At 30.7% G+C, this 21789-nt stretch overlaps 2 protein-coding genes across 2 annotated transcripts; one reads left to right on the top strand and one right to left on the bottom strand.

The window, feature by feature from the left end:
• The first annotated feature begins 3352 nt into the window (after window positions 1–3352).
• LOC145030325 (monocopper oxidase-like protein SKU5) lies at window positions 3353–8832 on the top strand. Its single transcript, XM_078978710.1, has 10 exons — window positions 3353–3448; window positions 3536–3645; window positions 5744–6014; window positions 6246–6357; window positions 7000–7360; window positions 7447–7815; window positions 7912–7990; window positions 8131–8308; window positions 8410–8503; window positions 8721–8832. Exons 1-10 carry the CDS (start codon window positions 3353–3355, stop codon window positions 8758–8760), a joined length of 1710 nt encoding a protein of 569 aa, XP_078834836.1. The 3' UTR covers window positions 8761–8832.
• Window positions 8833–9712: 880 nt separating this feature from the next.
• Window positions 9713–11097, bottom strand: LOC145029293 (C2H2-type zinc finger family protein). Its single transcript, XM_078977875.1, has one exon. The coding sequence runs from the start codon at window positions 10864–10866 to the stop codon at window positions 9847–9849; it is 1020 nt and encodes a 339-aa protein (XP_078834001.1). The 5' UTR covers window positions 10867–11097; the 3' UTR covers window positions 9713–9846.
• Window positions 11098–21789: the final 10692 nt, after the last annotated feature.

Here is a 21789-nt window from a genome sequence, read left to right as displayed (position 1 = left end):
ATTGAAAATTTTAGATTGTTAGAATATTATACTAGAATATTAAACTATAGATGTTAAAAAATTCTAACAAACCAAATGATTCAAATAGAATATTAGAATATTTTAACATATTTAACAATTTTAGTAAAATTTTAGAGTATTCTAACATTTTAAAAATTCAATTTGATTATTACAATATTTCAATCATATTTCGAAAAAAATGTGATTTTTTAATTGTTTTAATTGATTTTTATTTTCTTGGATAAATTAAATAACGAAAATAATATTTAAGAAACTAATTTTTGGATTTTCATTTTGTTTTGCAATATATATATATATATATATATATATATATATATATATATATATATATATATATATATATATATATATATATATTATTTTGATCTTCAAGATAAGTGATTAGGATCACGACCTCATGTCTTATAAAATTAATATGATATCAAATAAATATCTCTCTTTCTCTCTCTCTCTCTATATATATATATATATATATATATATATATATATATATATATATATATATATATATAATAAAGTGAGAACGTAAAAACGATTGTTGACCAATCATTTTATTTGATTTATTTTATAAAATTAATTGGTTAAATTAACCACTAAAGGGTATTTGTGGTATTTTGATATTGAATTAAATATAGCATTAAATAAATCCCTATTATTATGGAAGTAGTTTTACTGATTATTTCCATTATATAAATTATTATTGTATCTCTTTTGTAACAACCAATTCACACACCACCGTCATCTTCTTCATCAAACAAACTACACCTACTTGAGAAATCATCATCACAACAGAAATCATCATTGGCTGTTTCATGGAAATTTCTTTTCTTCAATCCGGCATCCTCCGTTCTCTCTTACTTACTAAGTCGCACCACCAATCCACATAAACAGCCATGCGGGCATAGAAATTGGAAAATCGGCAATGCTTTTTCTTTCTAAATTAATTTGTTTCGGTCGTTTCAAATTCAATTTTCTTTTGTTGTTTGGATATTTGGTTTTGTTAATAGATAAAAGTTATCTAATAGATTTTTTTTACACTGCTATATAGATTTCGTCAATGATTATAGGCTCTATTCTTTATTTATTTTAAAAGACAATTACATCAAATAAAGAGAGGACATTGCGTTTGATTTTAAAGAGTTTTAACTTTGCATCAATGATTTCTTTATATTTTTACTATTAATGAATAAGGAGATAAAGTTATATGTAATTTTCAATTTGGAAACAATCGGAAGGAATGAAGGTTTTGTAATTGTTTGATTTAAAAGGTTTTTGCGTTTGTTTTTTTTACATATTTTTTTGTTCTATTGTGTATATTGAAGTATATGCATTTTTTTAAATGCAAATGTCATTGTTTTTGTATGTTATTTTCATTCAAAGTTGTTATCTTGTATGGAATTTGTGATATTCTATCTTGAATATTGTTTTGACACTTGGTTATTATTTATAAATTAATTAATTTATGTTTGCTCTGCAATGAATTTATGATATTTTATCCAAAATATTGGTTGATAGTTGGATATGTTTTATTACTTTATTGATTATGGTGATACTTTTATATGATTATGGTGAAGATCAATTTAATGTTTATGATGTTATTCTATTATACAACTTAGTATTTGTGTTATTCTGTTTTGAATTTCTACATACATCTTAGTATTTTATTGTTATTTTGTTATGAATTTTTGCATACAACCAATTCTTTATGTTTTTGGTTTTTATATTTGCATGTTAAAAGGAACTTAGAAGAAAGAAAAAATGATGAAGGCTAAGAAAGAAACATAAACCAAAAACAAAAAAAATTTAGTAGAATACATATAACCTAATTAACTTGTTTTGTCTTGAATTTGTGTGCATACTTTATTTTTGTATAAGTTCATATTTTTATGTATGTTAAGGTTTTATTATGACTTCTCTCAATATAAATTCCTGTTTATATTGTTATTCAATAAAAAATTCGTTATGTAGTTAATATTTTTATATATACATTCTATTGTCAGCTAGAATTTAGCAAGAGTAAAATATATTCCATGATGAATATTAACTTGAAATTTAGGTTATAACATGAAATTTAAATATTCAGATTTTTTAAAATTTTGAAATTTAATAATTTTAAATTTAAATTTGGAAAATTTAAGAATCCATTAAATTTCTCTTATTTCTATAATTATCTAAAAATACAATTACTAATTTACCCTTCCACATTATTAATGCATTTTTTAATAACAATTTTTATTATTTACCAAAATAATTTAACTAAAGAAAATGATTGGCTGAGAATCGTTCTTACATTCTCACTTCATTTAGTGTTTTTATTTGAACCATCATATATATATATATATATATATATATATATATATATATATATATATATATATATATATATATATATATATATATATATGTTCAGGTTTATTTGATACCATTCTAATTTTGTGAGACCGTGAGATCAAATCTAAAAATCATTTTAAAATGCAAAATAAATGGAAAAATCCAAAAAAAAAAAAATTTAAATATTATTTTCGGAACTTGAATTAACTAAAAAAAATTAAAGAAATAAAAAAAATCCCGTTTTTTTTTTGAAATATACGTGAAATATTCTAATAGAATATTACACTGACATATTCTAAAAAATAATTTTAAAATGCAAAATAAATGGAAATATCTAAAAATTCTTTTTTTAAATATTATTTTCGAAACTTGAATTAACTAAAAAAAATAAAAAAAAAATCCCGTTTTTTTTTTTTGAAAAATACGTGAAATATTCTAATAGAATATTACAATGTACATATTCAAAAAAGTAATTTTAAAATGCAAAATAAATTGAAAAATCCAAAACTTCTTTTTTTAAATATTATTTTCGGAACTTAAATTAACTAAAAAAAATAAAAAATAATAATAAAAAAGTGCGTCTCACGGTCTCACAAAATTAGGCTGTCTCACATTAACCTATATATATATATATATATATATATATATATATATATATATATATATATATATATATATATATATATATATATATATATATATATATATATATATATATATATATATATATATATATACAACCTACAACCACCGTCCTTGTTTTACTTAGTTTTCTCCAAAGCCAAACTTGTTTTCATGTGACACTATGAAATTATCACCATATCTCCCCATTTTTGTCCATATTACATGACAACTATACTAGTATAGTATGTAACATTCATTTACACGTCTTTATTAGTTCAAAAATCACACCTAGCTAGATTAATGCCCATGATCATATGATATGGCTTTCCTTGGTGAATTTTCGAGGCTAAATTTTTATGTTGCCTTTGCGGCATTAATGTTACAAGCAATGTTTGTGAATGCTGATGATATCTATCTAGAGTGGCAAGTAAATATTGAAACCACCATCAAACCCGGTTTAACTGATCAACCGGTATTTATCATTGATCTTTGTGTTATTTGTTTCTTTTTTACAACTCTTTAAATGATGCTTTATTTTTATTGTTTGAACATATGATAGGTCATAACGATTAATGGGATGTTTCCTGGGCCACTTATTAATGCGACTACCAACGACATTATACATGTTAATGTATTCAATAACATGGATGAACCTCTTTTGATCACCTGGTAATTATGTTTTCTCGCTCACTCAAACACAAGATAACATTTCTTTTCTATATATGGTTTTTTTCTGCATTTCTACATATGATATGATGATAATTTGAAAGTGAAATATCAGGTAGAATTGATTATAGTGTCATTATGTGAACATTGAAACTTATATTTTTCTTAAGAATTAAGATCAATCTAATATTGGGAAAATAGCAACTTGAATAAAAAGATTTATCAAAAACTTATTTATACGGTCGCAAATCTATTAACAACTTATATCATTCTCGTTAATTACATTTTCATTATCTTAACTGTTGGGGTACATATCTATATTTTAGCATTTTTAGTCTTAATAAAATTTTGCCATTAAGGCAAAAGGTAAGAATAATTTGACAGGAAACTATAATAAATATTGATGATTATTGTTATTTATGTTATCTAATTTGATTAATATGATTTCATCGTGTGTTTATATATATATATATATATATATATATATATATATATATATATATATATATATATATATATAATAGTTCATTTGAGACGATAATCGTGAAATATTATAATATTCTATCGTTCATAAAAATACAAAAGGCAATATTCTAACATTATATGTTTTAAACTATTTCAATGAAAAGTATGTTAAAATTATTGTTTTAGAATATTAGAATATTACACACATTTAATTTTTATGAACACTAAAATATTAGAATATTTCATTAGAAAAAAGTGGTTTCATGGTTTTACAATATTTAAGTCGTCTCGAATGAACTTTTATATATATATATATATATATATATATATATATATATATATATATATATATATATATATATATAAAAGAAAACAAAGAAAATAAATCATTAGATAATTCAAAAGTAAGATTATTGATGATTCATAAGAAAAAAATTCACAAAAAAACACTTTCATAATTTGTTGTTAAGTAAATTATTATTATTTTTTTGTTCATTTTTATGACAATTGTAGTGAATATCAACAAAATCATCGTAAAAATTAATTATCAAAATATTGTTCCGGGAATTTTCTTTTTATAAATCATGTTATTTTTTATTCATCTAGCGATTCATTTGTTTTTTTACCAAAAAAAAAAAAATAGGCCAACTCGTAATAAAAACCGCTTTGAAACTCGTTTAAGAGAAATCCACATTAATTACATTCAATCGGATTTAATGTATATGAATATTACCGCTAAATTGGATTTGAGAGCAGATAAAAAACTGGATTTTTAAAACCTAGGCCTGACAATCGTATCGTGTTCGGGTTGGCGTGTTGTGGGTTAGCGGGTCAAAATATGTCAATCCAAACACAACCCATTTAAATATACAGGTCACGGGTTGGCGGGTTTGGAACATAAACCTATATATGACCCACCAACCCGTTTATTTATACGGGATCACAAATTGGCGGGTTCGTGGGTGAGATTTGGGTTCGTAGGTCAGATTCCATAAATAAAATTGACAATTAAACATAAATAAAATTTTGATGGTTGATGCAAATATATCCAAATTTTAAACAGTTAACTACTTAAGTTTTAAAGATCCAAATGAAAATAAAAACCATTCGTAGAAACATGTTCAAATAAAAAGTTAATACAAACATAGATAATACTTATTAAATATTAATATTTGATATATAAATACACTTAAAAATAAAAAATATATATCTTTTTAATTAAAAATATAAAAAGGTTGGCGGATCAACCCGTTTATTTTTTGAGAAACTCATATATGACCCGTTTAATAAACGGGTTGGCGGGTTGAAAAACTCAACCCGAACCCATTTATTTCGTATCGTGTCGTGGGTCGTGTCGAGATAAAACCAAATAGTAACTCGTTATGTAGGTTACACATTTTTTTTCATTGAAACCGGTTAAATCCAATTAGGTCCAGAGACAGACAACAATAAAGCCCGAAAACCAATTTGGACAGGTTCCAAAACTAAATTTGTACGACTCATTTATGACTAAGATACTTGGGCCCATGGCTTGTAAAGAATTGGTCTATTCACTATTGACCTATATTTGGGCCATATAGGGCTGTAAAGACATTGAGACAGCCTATCTAATTGATGGGTCGTACTGAATTTTAAGGAATGGTATACAACAAAGGCTCAACTCATGGCAAGATGGAGTGTCAGGTACGAACTGTCCGATCCGACCCGGTTCTAGTTGGACTTATGTATTCACCGTAAAAGACCAAATTGGCACCTTTTCTTACTTCCCCTCCATCAACTTCCACAAGGCTGGTGGAGCTTTTGGCCCGATCAGAGTCAATCCACGGGTCATAATCCCAACTCCATTTCCTAAACCACATGGCGAGTTTGATCTTCTTATTGGAGATTGGTACAACAACAGTTTTAAGGTACCACCACACAAACACTATTGTAGTATTGTATCACGATCGTCACATTTTATTATACAACATTTTATTTTTCCTAAAATACAAATGAATTCAGTTTAAAATAACCATATATTTTTATAATATCGTAATATTTTAATCCTTAGAGCATATTCTTTCCACATTAAAAGGTGGTTTATGATATTTGTTATTTTACATCATCTTTGTTTTGGTTTTTTTGGGTAAAACTTTCAGGATATCCGCTCGTCTTTGAACAAATCGCTACTTCACCTACACCCGGACACAATGCTCATGAATGGAAATAGCCGTTACCCGCAAACAAATCGAACCATTGTTGTTGAGCAAGGTAAATGTAAAAAGGCTAAATGATAAGTATTTGATTAACCAAATTTAGTTATCAAAAAGTTGTTGAATTCAATTTTATAATTTAGGACACTTTTGTTGTGAGGACTACATGGACATTTTATACTGTGCATGCCAAATGCAATATAAGACTGTCATGTTTTTTTTTCTATCGAATGCAGTATAAGGACATCCACAATGCATTGAACTCTATAAAGTTTAATGGAGTGTCATATCATCATTCACTATTTAATACAATTCTATTCATTTTTATCCTATAATGTATTAAATTCTACAAGTTCAATGAAACATATTAAAAAAATATTTATATAAAGATTTGAATACTTTCATTTTTCTCATTGAAGAGTTCAATGGTCATTAAACTTCAAATCCATTGAATGCCAATGTGATATTTAACAATGGTGGAGTTGTATCCATAGAATGACAAGTAAGCATGACACTTCATTCAATTCTTTCATTAAACTCCCCATTATGGATGCTCTAAGACTGTCATGTTTTTTTCTATCACACGACATGTTAAATATGGTTCTAACTAAGTGCTAGCTAACCGGTTAGATTGACACAAGTCTCTTAAAATATAACCTTGACTCGAAGTTTGCTTAATTATAGTATTTTAAATACACAGGTGAAACATATCTCGTAAGAATATCAAACGTTGGAATGGAACGGAGTATCAATTTCAGGATCCAAAACCATCCAATGCTACTAGTTGAGACAGAGGGGTCATATACAAGCCAAATAATATTAGATTCGCTCGATATACATGTAGGCCAATCATACTCCGTTTTGGTGACAACAAACCAACCCAAAGCTGACTATTACATGGTGGCAAGCCCTAAAATGGTTAACACACCTGAATCTAGCCAACTAGTCGGTGTTGGGGTGTTACATTACGACGACTCTACCACACCAGTCCAAGGTCCATTACCTCGAGGACCTGATCCATTCGACCTTAACTTTTCAATCAATCAAGCAAAGTCAATCAGGTAATAATTAAATGATTAGAAAATTAATCAAGATTTTTAGGTATATCCTGTTTTATACTCACTACAGGTAGTTTGCATTTAATTAGGTGGAACTTGACGGCGGGGGCAGCAAGGCCAAACCCACAAGGAACATTCAACGTATCGAATGTGACATTATCCCAAACGTTTATTCTCCAAGGATCATTAGACGAAATCAATGGCAGTGCTCGTTACGCTGTTAACAATGTGTCATATCGTATTCCTGATACTGCATTGAAACTAGCGGATTACTATAAGAATGGAACAGGAACTTACAAACTTGATGCGTACTCGGCTAATTCATCTAACCCTGTTGCCATTGATGGTACTTTCGTTGTTTCGGGGGTTCACAACGGATGGCTTGAAATTGTGTTCAAGAACGATATGCTAGTTATTGATACATGGCATTTAGATGGTTTCGGATTCTATGTTGTGGGGTAAGGTTATGGATTCAATTTATAAAAGATTATTAAATGTATGATAGCCATTATAATTACTAATTAGTCTTTGAAATTAAATGAGGCATATTTTAGGTTTGGTGCTGGAGATTGGACTCCTAACATGCGATCAACGTACAATCTTTATGATCCAGTAGTTCGATCAACTGTTCAGGTACGTAATTGGGCCACACTAGAAAAAGTGTTTGTTTGGATATTTATGATTTTTTGGGTTTCTATCGTTTTCGATCCCTTTCTGTTTTGAAAAACTGGAGAACAGTGTGGATTCTAATGAAATTTATGATCGATGGGTAGGTTTACCCGGGAGGATGGACGGCGGTTTATGCATACTTAGACAATCCCGGAATGTGGAACTTACGTTCACAGGTGTTAAAGCATTGGTACTTGGGTCAAGAGCTATACATTCGGGTGTATGACCCTGATCCTAATCCTGCTAAAGAACGACAACCACCATCCAACCTTCTCTTTTGTGGTTTGTTAATTCTCTTTTGTATTTGTATTTTCAATTTGATTTTCTTCTACTTCTAGACCTCGATCGATGATTCCAACCTGTTAATACTTTCGTGCTTTCAGGATCTGTTATTCCTCCACCTGTGCCAACACCGACACCAGTGCCAGTTCCACCTGGTCCAAAGCCTTCCCCCGCCACCACGCTAACCATAAACTGGTGAGTAGGATCTTGTCTCACTTTATATGTTGGTTACACCTGTTATAATGGACTAGGACTAGACTGAACAACAAGACTCTAAAATATATATTTTTGTGTTTTTGGATGGGACACAACTAAATCCCAATACAACATGTTTTGTTGTGTCTGAGTACCTGGCCTTCAGTGTTTACAATTTCTTCTAACATATCACTTTTTTATTGGCAATTGGTTCCAGGTTTTCTATTCTATTGATCTTTGTATTTGCACTCGTTTAAAAGCAATGGGCATTTGATCGAATGATGGAAAATTCACTGAGTGACTTCAATAAGGTTAATTGAAGTAGGGTGTTTGAATTTTGATATTATTATTTTTGACAAAAAGTGTCTTGTATATTTGAGAAATTATTGCCATTCAATAGAAAGTATGTTTAATTACTCAAGCTCACTAGAACTAAAAAAGTAGCCAAGTTAAAGATTGAAAAGTGTGAGGCTAAAGCTATTAATTATACATGGCAAATCCAAGCATAATCCTTAAAACCGGGGATTTAATTAAACTTTTGACAGATTAAACGTGGTGGCTTGTGATGAGCTTTTTTTAAGATGTATGATTATCACACCATGACACTAAGAAATCACATGATTTGCACGTGCAGTTAAATCATAATACAAATATATGTTTCAAATTCTAAGAATATTAATACGAGTTTCAGTTTTAAGATCTAAAATTGCTTTCTTTAACACGTTGTTTCGTTTAATATTTTTTTGTTTGAAAATAAATTTCTGTAAGCTGAAGACAAATTAATTACTCCGATCACAATGCCATGTCATGTAGAGTTGAAGGGGTAGTGATACACAAAAGGGTGGAGACTTTTCGCATCTATTGATATATTTTAATCAACATGTCATCTAAATATAACATTTAAAAACATATATATTTTACGATTATGAGTTATTTAGATATATCTTTTTAACATCATTTCCTTATTAAAGTGAAGTGATTTTAATTGCATATATAATTTTTAAGATTAAATTCCCTTTTGACTTTTTGATTGATTAGGATGTTAATGACAATACCTTGCCAACCTCTCTTTCACACACTTGAACAACATGAAGAAAACCAACAGAGAGGAACAAGAAAAGAATGCCACTTTTCTCAAACCCAAAAGAAACGAATTCCAAATTTATCAACAAATTTTGATAAAAAAATCCAAAGAATTTATATCCATAATTAAAAGAATTAGTAATTTGTGGGTATGATGAACAATTTCACATCTTACCTTCACAAGATCAATGGTGTAATCGATTAAATAAAAAATGTAAAAAGAAATTTAAGAAAATATATATGATTTTTGCACCTTTGTGTTAGTAGTGACAATCCACCAATGTTGGGGTGGCAGATAAACGAACGGTGTGTTGTTTGTTCTGATCGGCCGTGAATTTGAAGCTCGATTCACGGCGTTGGTCGTGATTTGCTGCAGCCATGGCTGTTTCCGGTGGTGCCGGAAGGTTGAGATCCAAATCCAAACACAAACCATCATTCCTGGACATTTGATAATCTTGATCGTCGGCAACCATGGTTGTAATCGGGCTGTAAGGAATCAAAGACAATGTGGTGTTGGTGGCAGTGACGGCGGTGGCGGTGCCATTAGTTACCCGGTGACGCCTCATGTGGCCGCCCAATGCTTGTCCGGAATTGAATTCCGTGCCACAGATTGAGCATTCGTGAAGTTTGGTGGACGATTTCTTGCTGTGTCCCGGCGAAGAAACCCGGTGGTTTAATTGAAGAGAAAGAGATGAGGAAGATGAAGAATTGTTCTTCCTCGACGGGAATTGCAGTAATGGTTCATCCTCGTCGGAAAATGCCGTATAGGGTGACAGTTTTCTTTTATCTAATTCATTGATTCTTGGTTTTTTATGGCTGGCTCTATGGCCCCCGAGAGCTTGAAACGACGGGAACGTCCGGCTACACGTCTTGCACTCGTAAACATACATTCCGGTGAATCCATGGGCGGCGTCCGTCGATGTTTGTATATATCTTTTGCTGTTAAACTTGTATCCGGATAATTCATCATTACTGTTCCTCGGAAGCACGTTATGACCTTTGGAAAGTAGAATGAGGCACATGGCCGTATCTTCGTCTTCCGTGGTGGTGCTACCAGCCGGAAAATCGGAAGATGATGCCGGAGAAGAATTGAAAACGTTGTAGGAGGTGGAAGAATGAGATACAACTGCGAAAGGAATAGAAGAGGAGGACTGTAGCCTTTGACGCTTTGTACGTTTTCCTTTAACGATATTGTTGATGGGATCTAATATTGAAGCACCATTGTCAACACTTCCGGCGGTGGTGGGTTGTTGTGCAAGGGCAGGAACAGCAGGATCCATGGGTGGTTGGTTAGCTTGAATACTACTCCAGCCCCACACCCAAAAAGAGGAAGAATTGGTAATTAAGAGAAAATATGGGGTTGGAGGAAGCTAGAAAATGAGTAAGAGGTGGTGGTGAATGTTTATATAGGTGGGTGGAGTCGGGAGTGGAGGAGGGAGATAAGGGCGGAGAGCGGGTGGCGGGTTTAGGAGTTTTATGAATAATAAAGCGAGGGAGGAGGATATATAGCAAGTGTGAATTAGTCCACCAATATTCTTTCTTTTTTCTCTTTACATGGATGGTTCATGGATTGGTTGATAACTTGATATTGGGGAGAGAAAGTGATGGTAAAGAGTGGAAGCAATACAAGGGGTAGAAAAGTCATTTAGAACGGTTGACATCACTAACAATCCATATTTTTTTTCTTTCTAATATCGATCGTAAAGTTTGATAAGGATATAGGTGTTAAGATTTTTAATTGTAACTTTATAATTAATTACCTATGTTTCATGTAAATAAGTGGTTGGTCGGTCACCATAAAAGGCTGTGTATTGCATTTAATATATATAACTTTATACCACATATCCTCAAGATAAGGAAATACAATTTATACAAAAACACATACATACGGCAATGGCAAACATGCCTTTCAAACTTTCGACATTTCACACCATATCAACGCCACACCACTTCCTTCCACAATATTTCATACCATTTCTTCTCCAAGGAAATACCCACATTTTAAGAAATAGATGAGAGGGAAGGTAAGATGGGAGAGAAAGTGTGTGTGAAAGAGAAGTTAAGATGGGAGAGTATGTTTGTATCTGTAAATGTGAAGGAGAAAGCTCCATTGTCGGACCTTTGGCTTCTTGAGCTCCTCAATGGGGAATCGTGGTGTAGTCGTGTCAGACCCAATGCCACTTTAGCATACCGTGCATACCTGGTGGAGGTAGGTCGTGCATACTCGGAAGTCATCAAAACGTATAATTAGGAGATATTTAATTAGTGAAAATATTTACTCCATCTTCGTTTGTATTATCCTTTTCAACAAACATCTTTTATGAAAATTTCGGCAATATATGTTGTATTGTAGTGGTTAAGTGGTTTTACTCCATCGTCATCAACATCTATTATATATACAAGATTAATTGAAGCGTGTGAGTAATTAACAAGCTCGTACACATGCTAATTAATAATTATGTAACGAATTGGGTGAAAAGTAGACTTACGAATTGCTCGGGAAACCATATTAATCTTAAGACTTGGGAATCGTATCTATATCTATCTATCTACCTATATATCTATCTGTATCTATATATGTTATAAAAAATTATTTTTTCTTTCACCATATCCTTTTGAAAACCTCCAAACATTCTTACTTTTGCCTAATTATAAACAACCACTCAAAAGTTTTTGTAACTTATGATACTTATGACATAATTGATTAATATTTAGCTACATATAATTAATATAGGTAGTATTTAAAAAAATGTGGATGTTTGTTTGGTAGATTTGAAGTTTTAAACAAGAATTGTATTATTTATCAATTTTAGCTCCAACTTTTTGTCAAGTATTAGTAAGATTACGCCGATTTTTGTTTTATGTAATTTTTCTCTTCTGTAAATGATTCTCTGTTTTATGTAATTTTATTCTTATGTAAATAATTCTCTCAATTTTAGCTTTAATTTTTCGTCAATTATTATTATGATCAAGTCCAATTTTGTTTTCTTCAATGCATTTCTTATGTGAATAACACACTTTTTGTAACACCGGATTTTTCAAAATAAAATTTTCATTTTTAAAAAATACTTTCATTCATAAATTAATATCAAACATAATGTATCCACTGTCATTATAGTAAAAACATGTCCCATAATCACATAAACAAAACTCCACGAGTGTGTACAGATCATGCCGGCGCCTTCCTGCGATCATCACTGGTACCTGAAACATATACACAAAACACTGTAAGCATAAATGCTTAGCGAGTTCCCCAAAATACCACATATAACACATATTAGCCACTCGAGGCTATAACTCTGTGAACCCTCTTGTCCTAACTCTGTGAACCTTCCGGTTCTAACTCTGTAAACTCTGGAACATACACAAGATAAATCACATAGAATAATGTAATGCATCTCAATCACATAAATAACATACAAAATACTCTGTCATATAACTCTAATTACCACTCTAGGTAGAGTATAGTGAGAAGACTTACCTCGGGAATCTAGGTAAAATCTCGGATTCAGAAATACTGGTCTAGCCTCCGCCTAGTCACAATAATAAATTACACTAAATAAATGTCTCTCCACAAAATTGGATATTCTCTCATAAAAATCCCTATAATGGTAAAAGACCATTCTACCCCTCTACAGGCCCAAAGGCCCACTTGATGACAAACCCTAAAAGTCAACTGTCCATTTTGAATAGACTCGCCGAGTGCATACGACGACTCGGCGAGTCCCAGCTTCCCCACAGACTCTTCCCTTTCCAAGCCACACTCGACTCACTGAGTCATCCCTCCACTCATCGGGTCTCTACTGTATTCAGATCCCGGGGCAACCTGATCCGAATCGTCGAGTCTACATATGGACTCGACGAGTTTCTTCCATGAACTTGCTCAAACAACCTCCTGAGGTCAGATTTGCTTGACCAACCCATAGATCTATCCCTCCAATACCAAAAGTCACGTAAAGGTGCAACCTTTACGTGCATGCAACCCATACGAGGCCAAAAATGGTGAAATAACTCTAAAAATGGCAACCTAGTCTCTAACATCTCATTTGCTTGCAAAAAGCTGGAAGGTAATGACTCTAGGGACCTCTCATGGTCCAGATCTGATGTCATAATCCCAAAGAGGACCTCATACTCACTAGATCTTTCATAAAATGAGGTTAAAAACCCTAAAATCAAGAAATCCATCAATATAACACGAAATGGAAGGGATTATACCTCCAAAGATGATATCACTAGATGATTAGCTTAGATCCAGTCCCCTTCACACTCTAGATTTGTGCTCCTTCCTTCCTTCAAGCAAAACCACACAAAAGATGAAGAAATAGCCTCCTCTTTCCCTCAAACTCACTATCTCAACTCTTTAGGGTTTATCTGGAACAAGGTGTCCGCAAATGAAGGCCATAAAGGTCTTTAAATAGCCTCCCAAACCCGGGGATTAGAGTTTTAATAATCAACACCGACTCGGTGAGTCAGATACCCAACTCGTCGAGTCCGATCGCAAAACCGCGTCAACAAATAAGACTCTACTCGACGAGTTGAGGCACCATCTCGTCAAGTTCCCCCAATAAAATAATAATTCAAAATAATAAAATTACATACCCAAACTCCGGCTGTTACACTTTTACTATTTCTTAAATTTTGTTCCATTTTTTTGTCAAGTATTATTAAGATCAAGTCATTAATAAATGGTTTCTAGCCTAGCGGTATCAGGTGGTGCCCTCCCTCTTTGAGGTCGAGGGTTCTAATCCGTCGTGGACATAAGTGGAATTAGGTGTTAGTTTAAGAGATATATGTATTTGCTGGTTCAAAAAAAAAGATCAAATCATTAATATTGATTTTACAATCAATCTATGATAAAACATAGCTTTAAACATAGCTTTATTCTTATGTAAATAATTCTCTCAATTTTAGCTTTAATTTTTTGTCAATTATTATTATGATCCAGTCCAAATTTGTTTTCTTCAATGCATTTCTTATGTAAATAACACACTTTTACTATTTCTTAAATTTTGTTCCATTTTTTTGTCAAGTATTATTAAGATCAAGTCATTAATAAATGGCTTATAGCCTAGCGGTATCAGGTGGTGCTCTCCCTCTTCGAGGTCGAGGATTCTAGTCCCGTCGTGGACATAAATAGAATTAGGTGTTAGTTTAGGAGAAATATGTATTTGCTGGTTCAAAAAAAAATCAAATCATTAATATTGATTTTACAATCAATCTATGATAAAACAAGCTTTAAATAAGATTTGTCTACTAAAAATATAACTAGATATTATATAAAATGTTTTGTTTTATATTATGTATTTCTTATGTAAATGATTATTTATTAATTTTAGTTCCAACTTTCTATCAAATATTAATAAGATCACATTGATTATTGTTTTATGTAATTTACTTCTTATTTAAATAATTCTTTGTTTTATGTAATTTATTTCTTATATAAATAACACACTTTGACTATTTATCAAATTTAGTTCTAACTTTTTGTATGTATTAATAAAATAAAGTCATTAATATTGATTTGACAATCAATCTATGATAAATTATAATTATGGGTCAAATAAAATAATTTGTAAATAAATATTAATGTAAGATGCTATATTATGTCAAATAACCAAAATATATGGTATGATTATGTTTTTATTTTATTCAGATATATGTATTGACAAAAAATTATTTATACATTTAAAACATATTATTATGTGCATATAAATCTAAGTTCATTAACTCTAAAAAATCTAACTCACAATATGCATTACTTTATACAAATTAGTAAGATATTAGAATTAATTTGATTGGTCATATTTAAATAAAACAATTTGTTTGAAGGTGAATCGTTAATGTAAATTAGATCGATACTTATTATAATGTGATGTGGTTAATATTTAATTAAATATGTTGTATATGATTGTTTATTTTGTATTGCTTCAAAAAAATAATTAATTAAAAGTCATATGTATATAATATTTTCTATATCAGTCTCTTTTTAGATGCTAGCCGAATATCTTATCACGTTATATTAGTTTCGTTGCAGGTATACGCCTAGTGTATATAATTGGAATGGTTAATTGTTGTTTTTAAGGAAATGAAATTTCAGTGGTTATTTTGAAACATGTGTCGATCATTAATGGTTATTTTATAAAAAATAACTATTCTTCTGTTACATGTGTTCAATAGCCCAATCACCATCACTTTCGGTTAAAGCAACATTAATGTGTTTTAATGATAGTAAGAGATGTCAAATAATATGAACCAATTTTGTCATCGACGGGTCCATTTAACGACCGTCAAATGATGGCTATGACTTACACTTAACTATTGAAAATAACATAAAGATTTTGAGTTAAAATCCTTCACCTTTATAGGTAGGGAGCCAAAAAAAAAAAAATCACCCTTTTAATTTGAGCTTTTTATATTAATCGTTATGAATTTAAAACTCGGTGTTTGAAGGAGTGGGGAGGAGGTGATGGAGGGAACCCCATGTTAAAGTGATTCTTTGCTTGGCCTAAAACTTACATACACGCCCCATTTGGTGCTTTTTGGTCCTTTTACGTGCCTCACACAACCAACCATTACCTCAATTATTCATTTGACATACAGACTTATTAGCATACTCACTTGTGCTTGTTGGATGCATGTAGAATGATCATATGATCTCATGAATGATCCATTCCAACCAAGGATTATATATTATCACTCCAGAAGTGGCCTTTTATGATCAAGATTAATTTATTGCAGAAAATGATTTTGATAAACATACAAAAGAAATATAAAAATAGATGAACTTGAACTACATTATCATAATACTAAACATGTTTAGTAAAAATATTGATTTTATACAAATTGCATTTGAATAGTACATTGAATTAAAAAAATATACCAGTTTACTGTTTACGCAAATGTAGTTAAAACCGTAGATATGATTACAACGGTGTAGTTAATTTTGAAAACGAATGATATTTATGATACCATACTTAATGGAAAATGACATTCATTTATTAAGTATTTGTGTATTTAAACGTCCATAGAACCTTAGTATTTCAACAATACAAATTACATAAAAAAATATTTATCTACTTTATAGCCATGGCAATTTATATAAGAAAAAATCATTGACAAGTTTATAATTGTTATAAAATTAATTAAAACAAAAAATATCGTTGACCAATCTGTCGGTAATTCGTCACTAATCAATTTTTAATACTAATGTACGTAAAACATATTTGGGTCCCCTAAACGACTCAAGCCATGTACGATGTTTTATATCCGGATAATATTATAGAGTAAAATTTTACAAAAAAAAAAATGTCAAAGAGCATGTATAATAAGGATTAGATCGGTACTACTCGGAATTGAAAAAACGAAACCGGAAAATAGAAATTCAAGGAACCGAGAAATGAACCGATTTACATATTCGTTTCCGATTCGGTTGGGATGAGATCGGTTTTGAAACTGAACCGAACCGACCCAAAACTGGAAAAACCAAAACCAAAAAATAAAAATTCAAGAAACTGAGAATGTTGGACCTCATTTTGACGTTCATAACACCATCTTTGTCATACGGTATAATTAGAACCGTAAATAAACCGAATGAACTCGAACGCAGGTTGTTCATATTCGTTCGTTTAAGTTAGTCAAACAAATTAACAAACACGAACGAATAAAATAACAACTTTTCTTGTTCATGTTCGTTCGTTTAGCAAATTACATTATTCAAGTGCGTTCATTTATGCTTGTAATTAAACATGCTAAACGAACATAAAAAACATAAACGAACGAAGATAAACAAACACAATTGAACATATATAAACATAAACAAACATATATTATAGTAATGTAATCAAACATATATGAACATAAAATGAACTTAAACGAACGTTCATGAACATATTTGAACGAACAAGATCATTGTTCATTTAATTAAACAAACGAGAATTTGTATTAATGTTCGTTCATCAACTAAATAAACAACATAAACGAATTCCCGTCTAACAGTTCACGAACGTTCGTTGAAAGTTCAGTTCGTTTACAGACTAGTGTAATGCAATATTAGCCACATATAAACCTTTACTTTTTATAAACTTACTACCATCATCCGTAAACATTTTTCAAAGGTTATCAATGGGTCTCAAATACTTATTTATGTTTTACTCTATCCTTACATAGGTTTCCAGTCAATATTTCTTGTAGTTTACAAATGTATAAAACAGTTAGTCAGCGACAACTTTCCTTGGATAAAGAATCCGTGTAGATCCATTGTTAATCATCAAAACCATGCATCCGTCCCTAATCTTTGAAACAAACTGTCACTGCCAAGCATTGTTTATCAATTATGAGCACTATAAATAGTTAAATAAATTTATCTGTGTTATAATCAATTTACTATAACCGTTTAGGCTCTAACGCCTTAATTTGTTTACAAAACTGCATATTTTTTCATCTTTTAATGTTAATAACTCTAAACCCATGGCTTCATCATCAGTTTCAACAATTTTATCAACCTGCATCGTTGATTAAAAGCGACTCATAAAGCATTGCAAGCTAGATCGGGAACCAAATTAATCTCGATTCATCTTTTAATGAGGCCGGGTGAGATGGCATTTTCTTCTTTGACATTTTCTTGCTCGACATCTTTGTTATTGTGTAAAATAGCTATCATGATTTTCTTGCAACAAAAAATAATTTATATCATTTCAAAATAAATGCAACTGTCCCAATATAAGTGAATTAGTCCTTCTAACATATTTAAATAATTCATCAAGTATTTATATTAACATATAAAATTTTGAGAGTTGGAGTAATTAGTTCCTGAAAATTTTGAGGTAATAATGGGTATTTAAAGTTTGAAAAAGAATTTACATTATTGAGAAAACACATTTAGTGAAGTAGAAGCAAATGATTGGGTGGGTTCAAGGTTGTACTCTAGGCTTCAGAAGTTATAAAATGCTTATATGATGTGGTCGTGAAATGGTTTATAATATATGCAAGTGTTTATTTAATTAGATAGCATAGATTTCAATAAAGACTTTTACGTTATTTTTTAAAATAATGAAAAAAAGATTACCGAATAACTTATTATTAATTTGAATAACAAATGATATAATGATGGTTGTTTCTTCCTCTTTCAGTGACAGTTTCCATGTTGCACTCAAGGATACACTTTATAAAGATAACACTCTACCCTTACAATAATTTTAATTATCTTAACTGTTTAAAAATTATAAAATATTATTATAATCAACTGTATTTTTTTTAGTATTATACACAAATTAACAGATGCATGCTTATGTAAAGCATGTAAAATGAAAGTATAGAAAAAAAAAAAAAAAACCTTCCAAAATCAATTTATAAATTAACTTTATAAATCCTTCATTCGCACGACCAGGGATGGCTGGAATATATTTGGCTATCAATTCCAATTTTACTTCACATTTCATTCTGTGTAAATTGTTAAGACTTAACTTATTGATAAACCATATTATTAGATTATGTTAAATAAATATAGAATAAAAATTGTTAAAAAATAATTAAAGAAACGGAGATTCCGTGTAAACAGGCTAGCAATGTCATGGGATTAGGGAGTGGTGGTGAAGTAATGGCTTGCCTTGCTTTTCTTCCAACCCCCTAGAATCTCTCCTTCACTCACTGTTGTGTCATCCTCTGTGTGCCCTACTCTGTCAAAACACACACACACACATATATATATATATATATATATATATATATATATATATATATATATATATATATATATATATATATATATAAAAGAAATTTTATTACATCATCTTAAATAATTTGGACCCTTAATTGTATTTCAATTCTATGTTTTCCACCATTATATCAAATTGCTGAAATCATCTTATTCAAATCGAATGTATTTAATTTCAATAAATGTTTTCCAATTCTCAAAAAAATTAACTTACATCCGTTGAAATGGAATGTATTTAATTTCAATAAAAGTTTTTCATATTTTAAATCTTGAATTTCCGGTAATAAAGGTTTGGGTTTTTGTCATAAAAGCCCCCAATTTTAAACAAACAAAAAAAAAAAACCGTTATGCCCAAAGTCGTTTTTTTTTTTTTTTTTTTTTTTTTTGCCACAGATGCCTCAAATACCGGAAAATTGGTTCGATTTTGCCCTTTACCCTGATTTTACCTTCTATGGCCGGTAGCCCACCTGGTCTTCTTCTCAACACCCTCTTTACCTTCACCACCATCTTCGATTTTTCCCTTCACCACCGTCTGCTTCTTCGATCGACAGGATCCAAAGAAACAAGAAAAAAATTGCAGCTCGCTAACTCTCCAAAATCGATTGAAGGTTCTTCTTCCTCTTCTAATTTTGTTCACCAATAATAGATGGGGCTTGATGCTCGATTGAATGTATATGTATGTTTGCGTGCGGAATTCTTTGAGTTCTGAATTCAATTGAAGAAGGCTTGGTGTGTCTCTAACCCAGATTCATGTTGCTTTTAATGTGTGTGTATGTGTTTTCCAAGAACAAACCCAAATTTTGTTTGAATTCTTCTTGTTTGAGTTTTGAATTGTGTTTCCAAAATTTCGTTTCAAGAACAAAAACATCTTCTTTCCAAAATCTCGTTAGGTGGATAAATAGCGCATAATGAGGTATGATCGAGCTTATGATTGAAGAACCGGATTTGCAGGTTTGTTGATATGGAAGCAAGCATTTGGAAGAAGGAACAGAGGACAGAGAATACGAGCATTTGCATACTGGAATGCTTGATTCGTTAAACACACAAATTCCGACCAGACTGGGCTTGACATTCTGTCGAACAGTTGGAAGGCACCATTAGAAAGAAGAACAACTCGAAGATCCGATTGATTTGGGGTTGCTATACTTCTCCAATAAACAATATTGTTTTCCCACTTGAGTTCCAAATCGCCGATGGCTCCAATTTTCAGACTGTAAAAACTCCAAACAAAATTGTGTTTGAATTCTTCTTGTTTGAGTTCTGAATTGTGTTTGAGTTCTGAATTGTCTTTAGTTCTGAATCTGAAGTCATTTCCTTGTTTGAGTTGTTCTGAAAATCTTCTTTGAGTTATGAATTCTTGTTTGAATGTGTGTGTATGTTTGTGTTTCAGTTAAGAAACCATGTGTGTTTAAGTGGAGAAGATGATGGGTTTCTGTGATGGAGGGATAATGATGGCGTTGGGTGGTGGTGGATGATGGATGGTAGTGGTGGTGATAGTGGATGATGGACGGTAGTGGTGGTGGTGGTTTGTGTATGGCTGATGGTGGTGCTGGTGGCAAAGGGTAGTGATGGTGGAAAAGGGTGGTGGTGGAGGTGATAAGTGTATATAAGGGCTTCTATGACAAAGGTGACTGGCCCTAGAAGGTAAAATCAAGGTAAACGGCAAAATCGAACCAATTTTCCGGTATTTGAGGCATCTATGGCAAAAGAAAACGACTTTGGGCATAACCGTTTTTTTTTGTGTAAAATTGAGGGCTTTTATGATAAAAACCCTAAAGGTTTTAATATAGTCAACTTTAATAACATATTATTAATAAACCATTTCAATTAAGGCATTAATATCAACCATTAATATAAATTTGTTTATATTAGTAAACCATTAATATAACTCATTTTTATTAGGAAACTATTAATACCAAAAAATCATATTCAAATGATCACATACATATATGATTCATACTTGAATCCACAACTCACACTTATTTTCAATCGTTGCTTTTTTTTAAACCTTCTACCACAACATCATTCTCATTGCTGATAACTTCCGTCATCATTCTCCTCTTCAAACATTCGTTATTATGCATTAGAAGGTCAATACCTTCTTTCGCTTTTTATATTTTTTCGATTTTTTTTGTTCCTATATCAAATATATGTATTCATATATTTCGATTTTCTTTGTCACAAATTACATGAAACAGTTTAACTACTTTTCTAAAACTTGTCAAATAAACAGAAAAATAGATAACGTACCTTTAACAAAACATAAATCAACTATCTTTGGAATTGACACTAATTACGGAAATGTTATTTTATATATCAGAGATGATTATGATTTTTTTAATTATTATGTCATAAGAATCCGATTAATTTTGGTATGATTTTAAAATATTTTGGTATGACCTTATTACAGTTTTAGGTTGATTTAATAGGAAATAATATATAATCTATTTATGCATCCTTTGAAACTAAGTATATAAACAATTTTGTTGAC

This window comes from Lactuca saligna, chromosome 2 (assembly GCF_052625555.1).
Source record: "Lactuca saligna cultivar CGN05327 chromosome 2, ASM5262555v1, whole genome shotgun sequence".
Classification (NCBI taxonomy): domain Eukaryota; kingdom Viridiplantae; phylum Streptophyta; class Magnoliopsida; order Asterales; family Asteraceae; genus Lactuca; species Lactuca saligna.
This window is presented reverse-complemented; position numbering and strand designations above follow the sequence as displayed.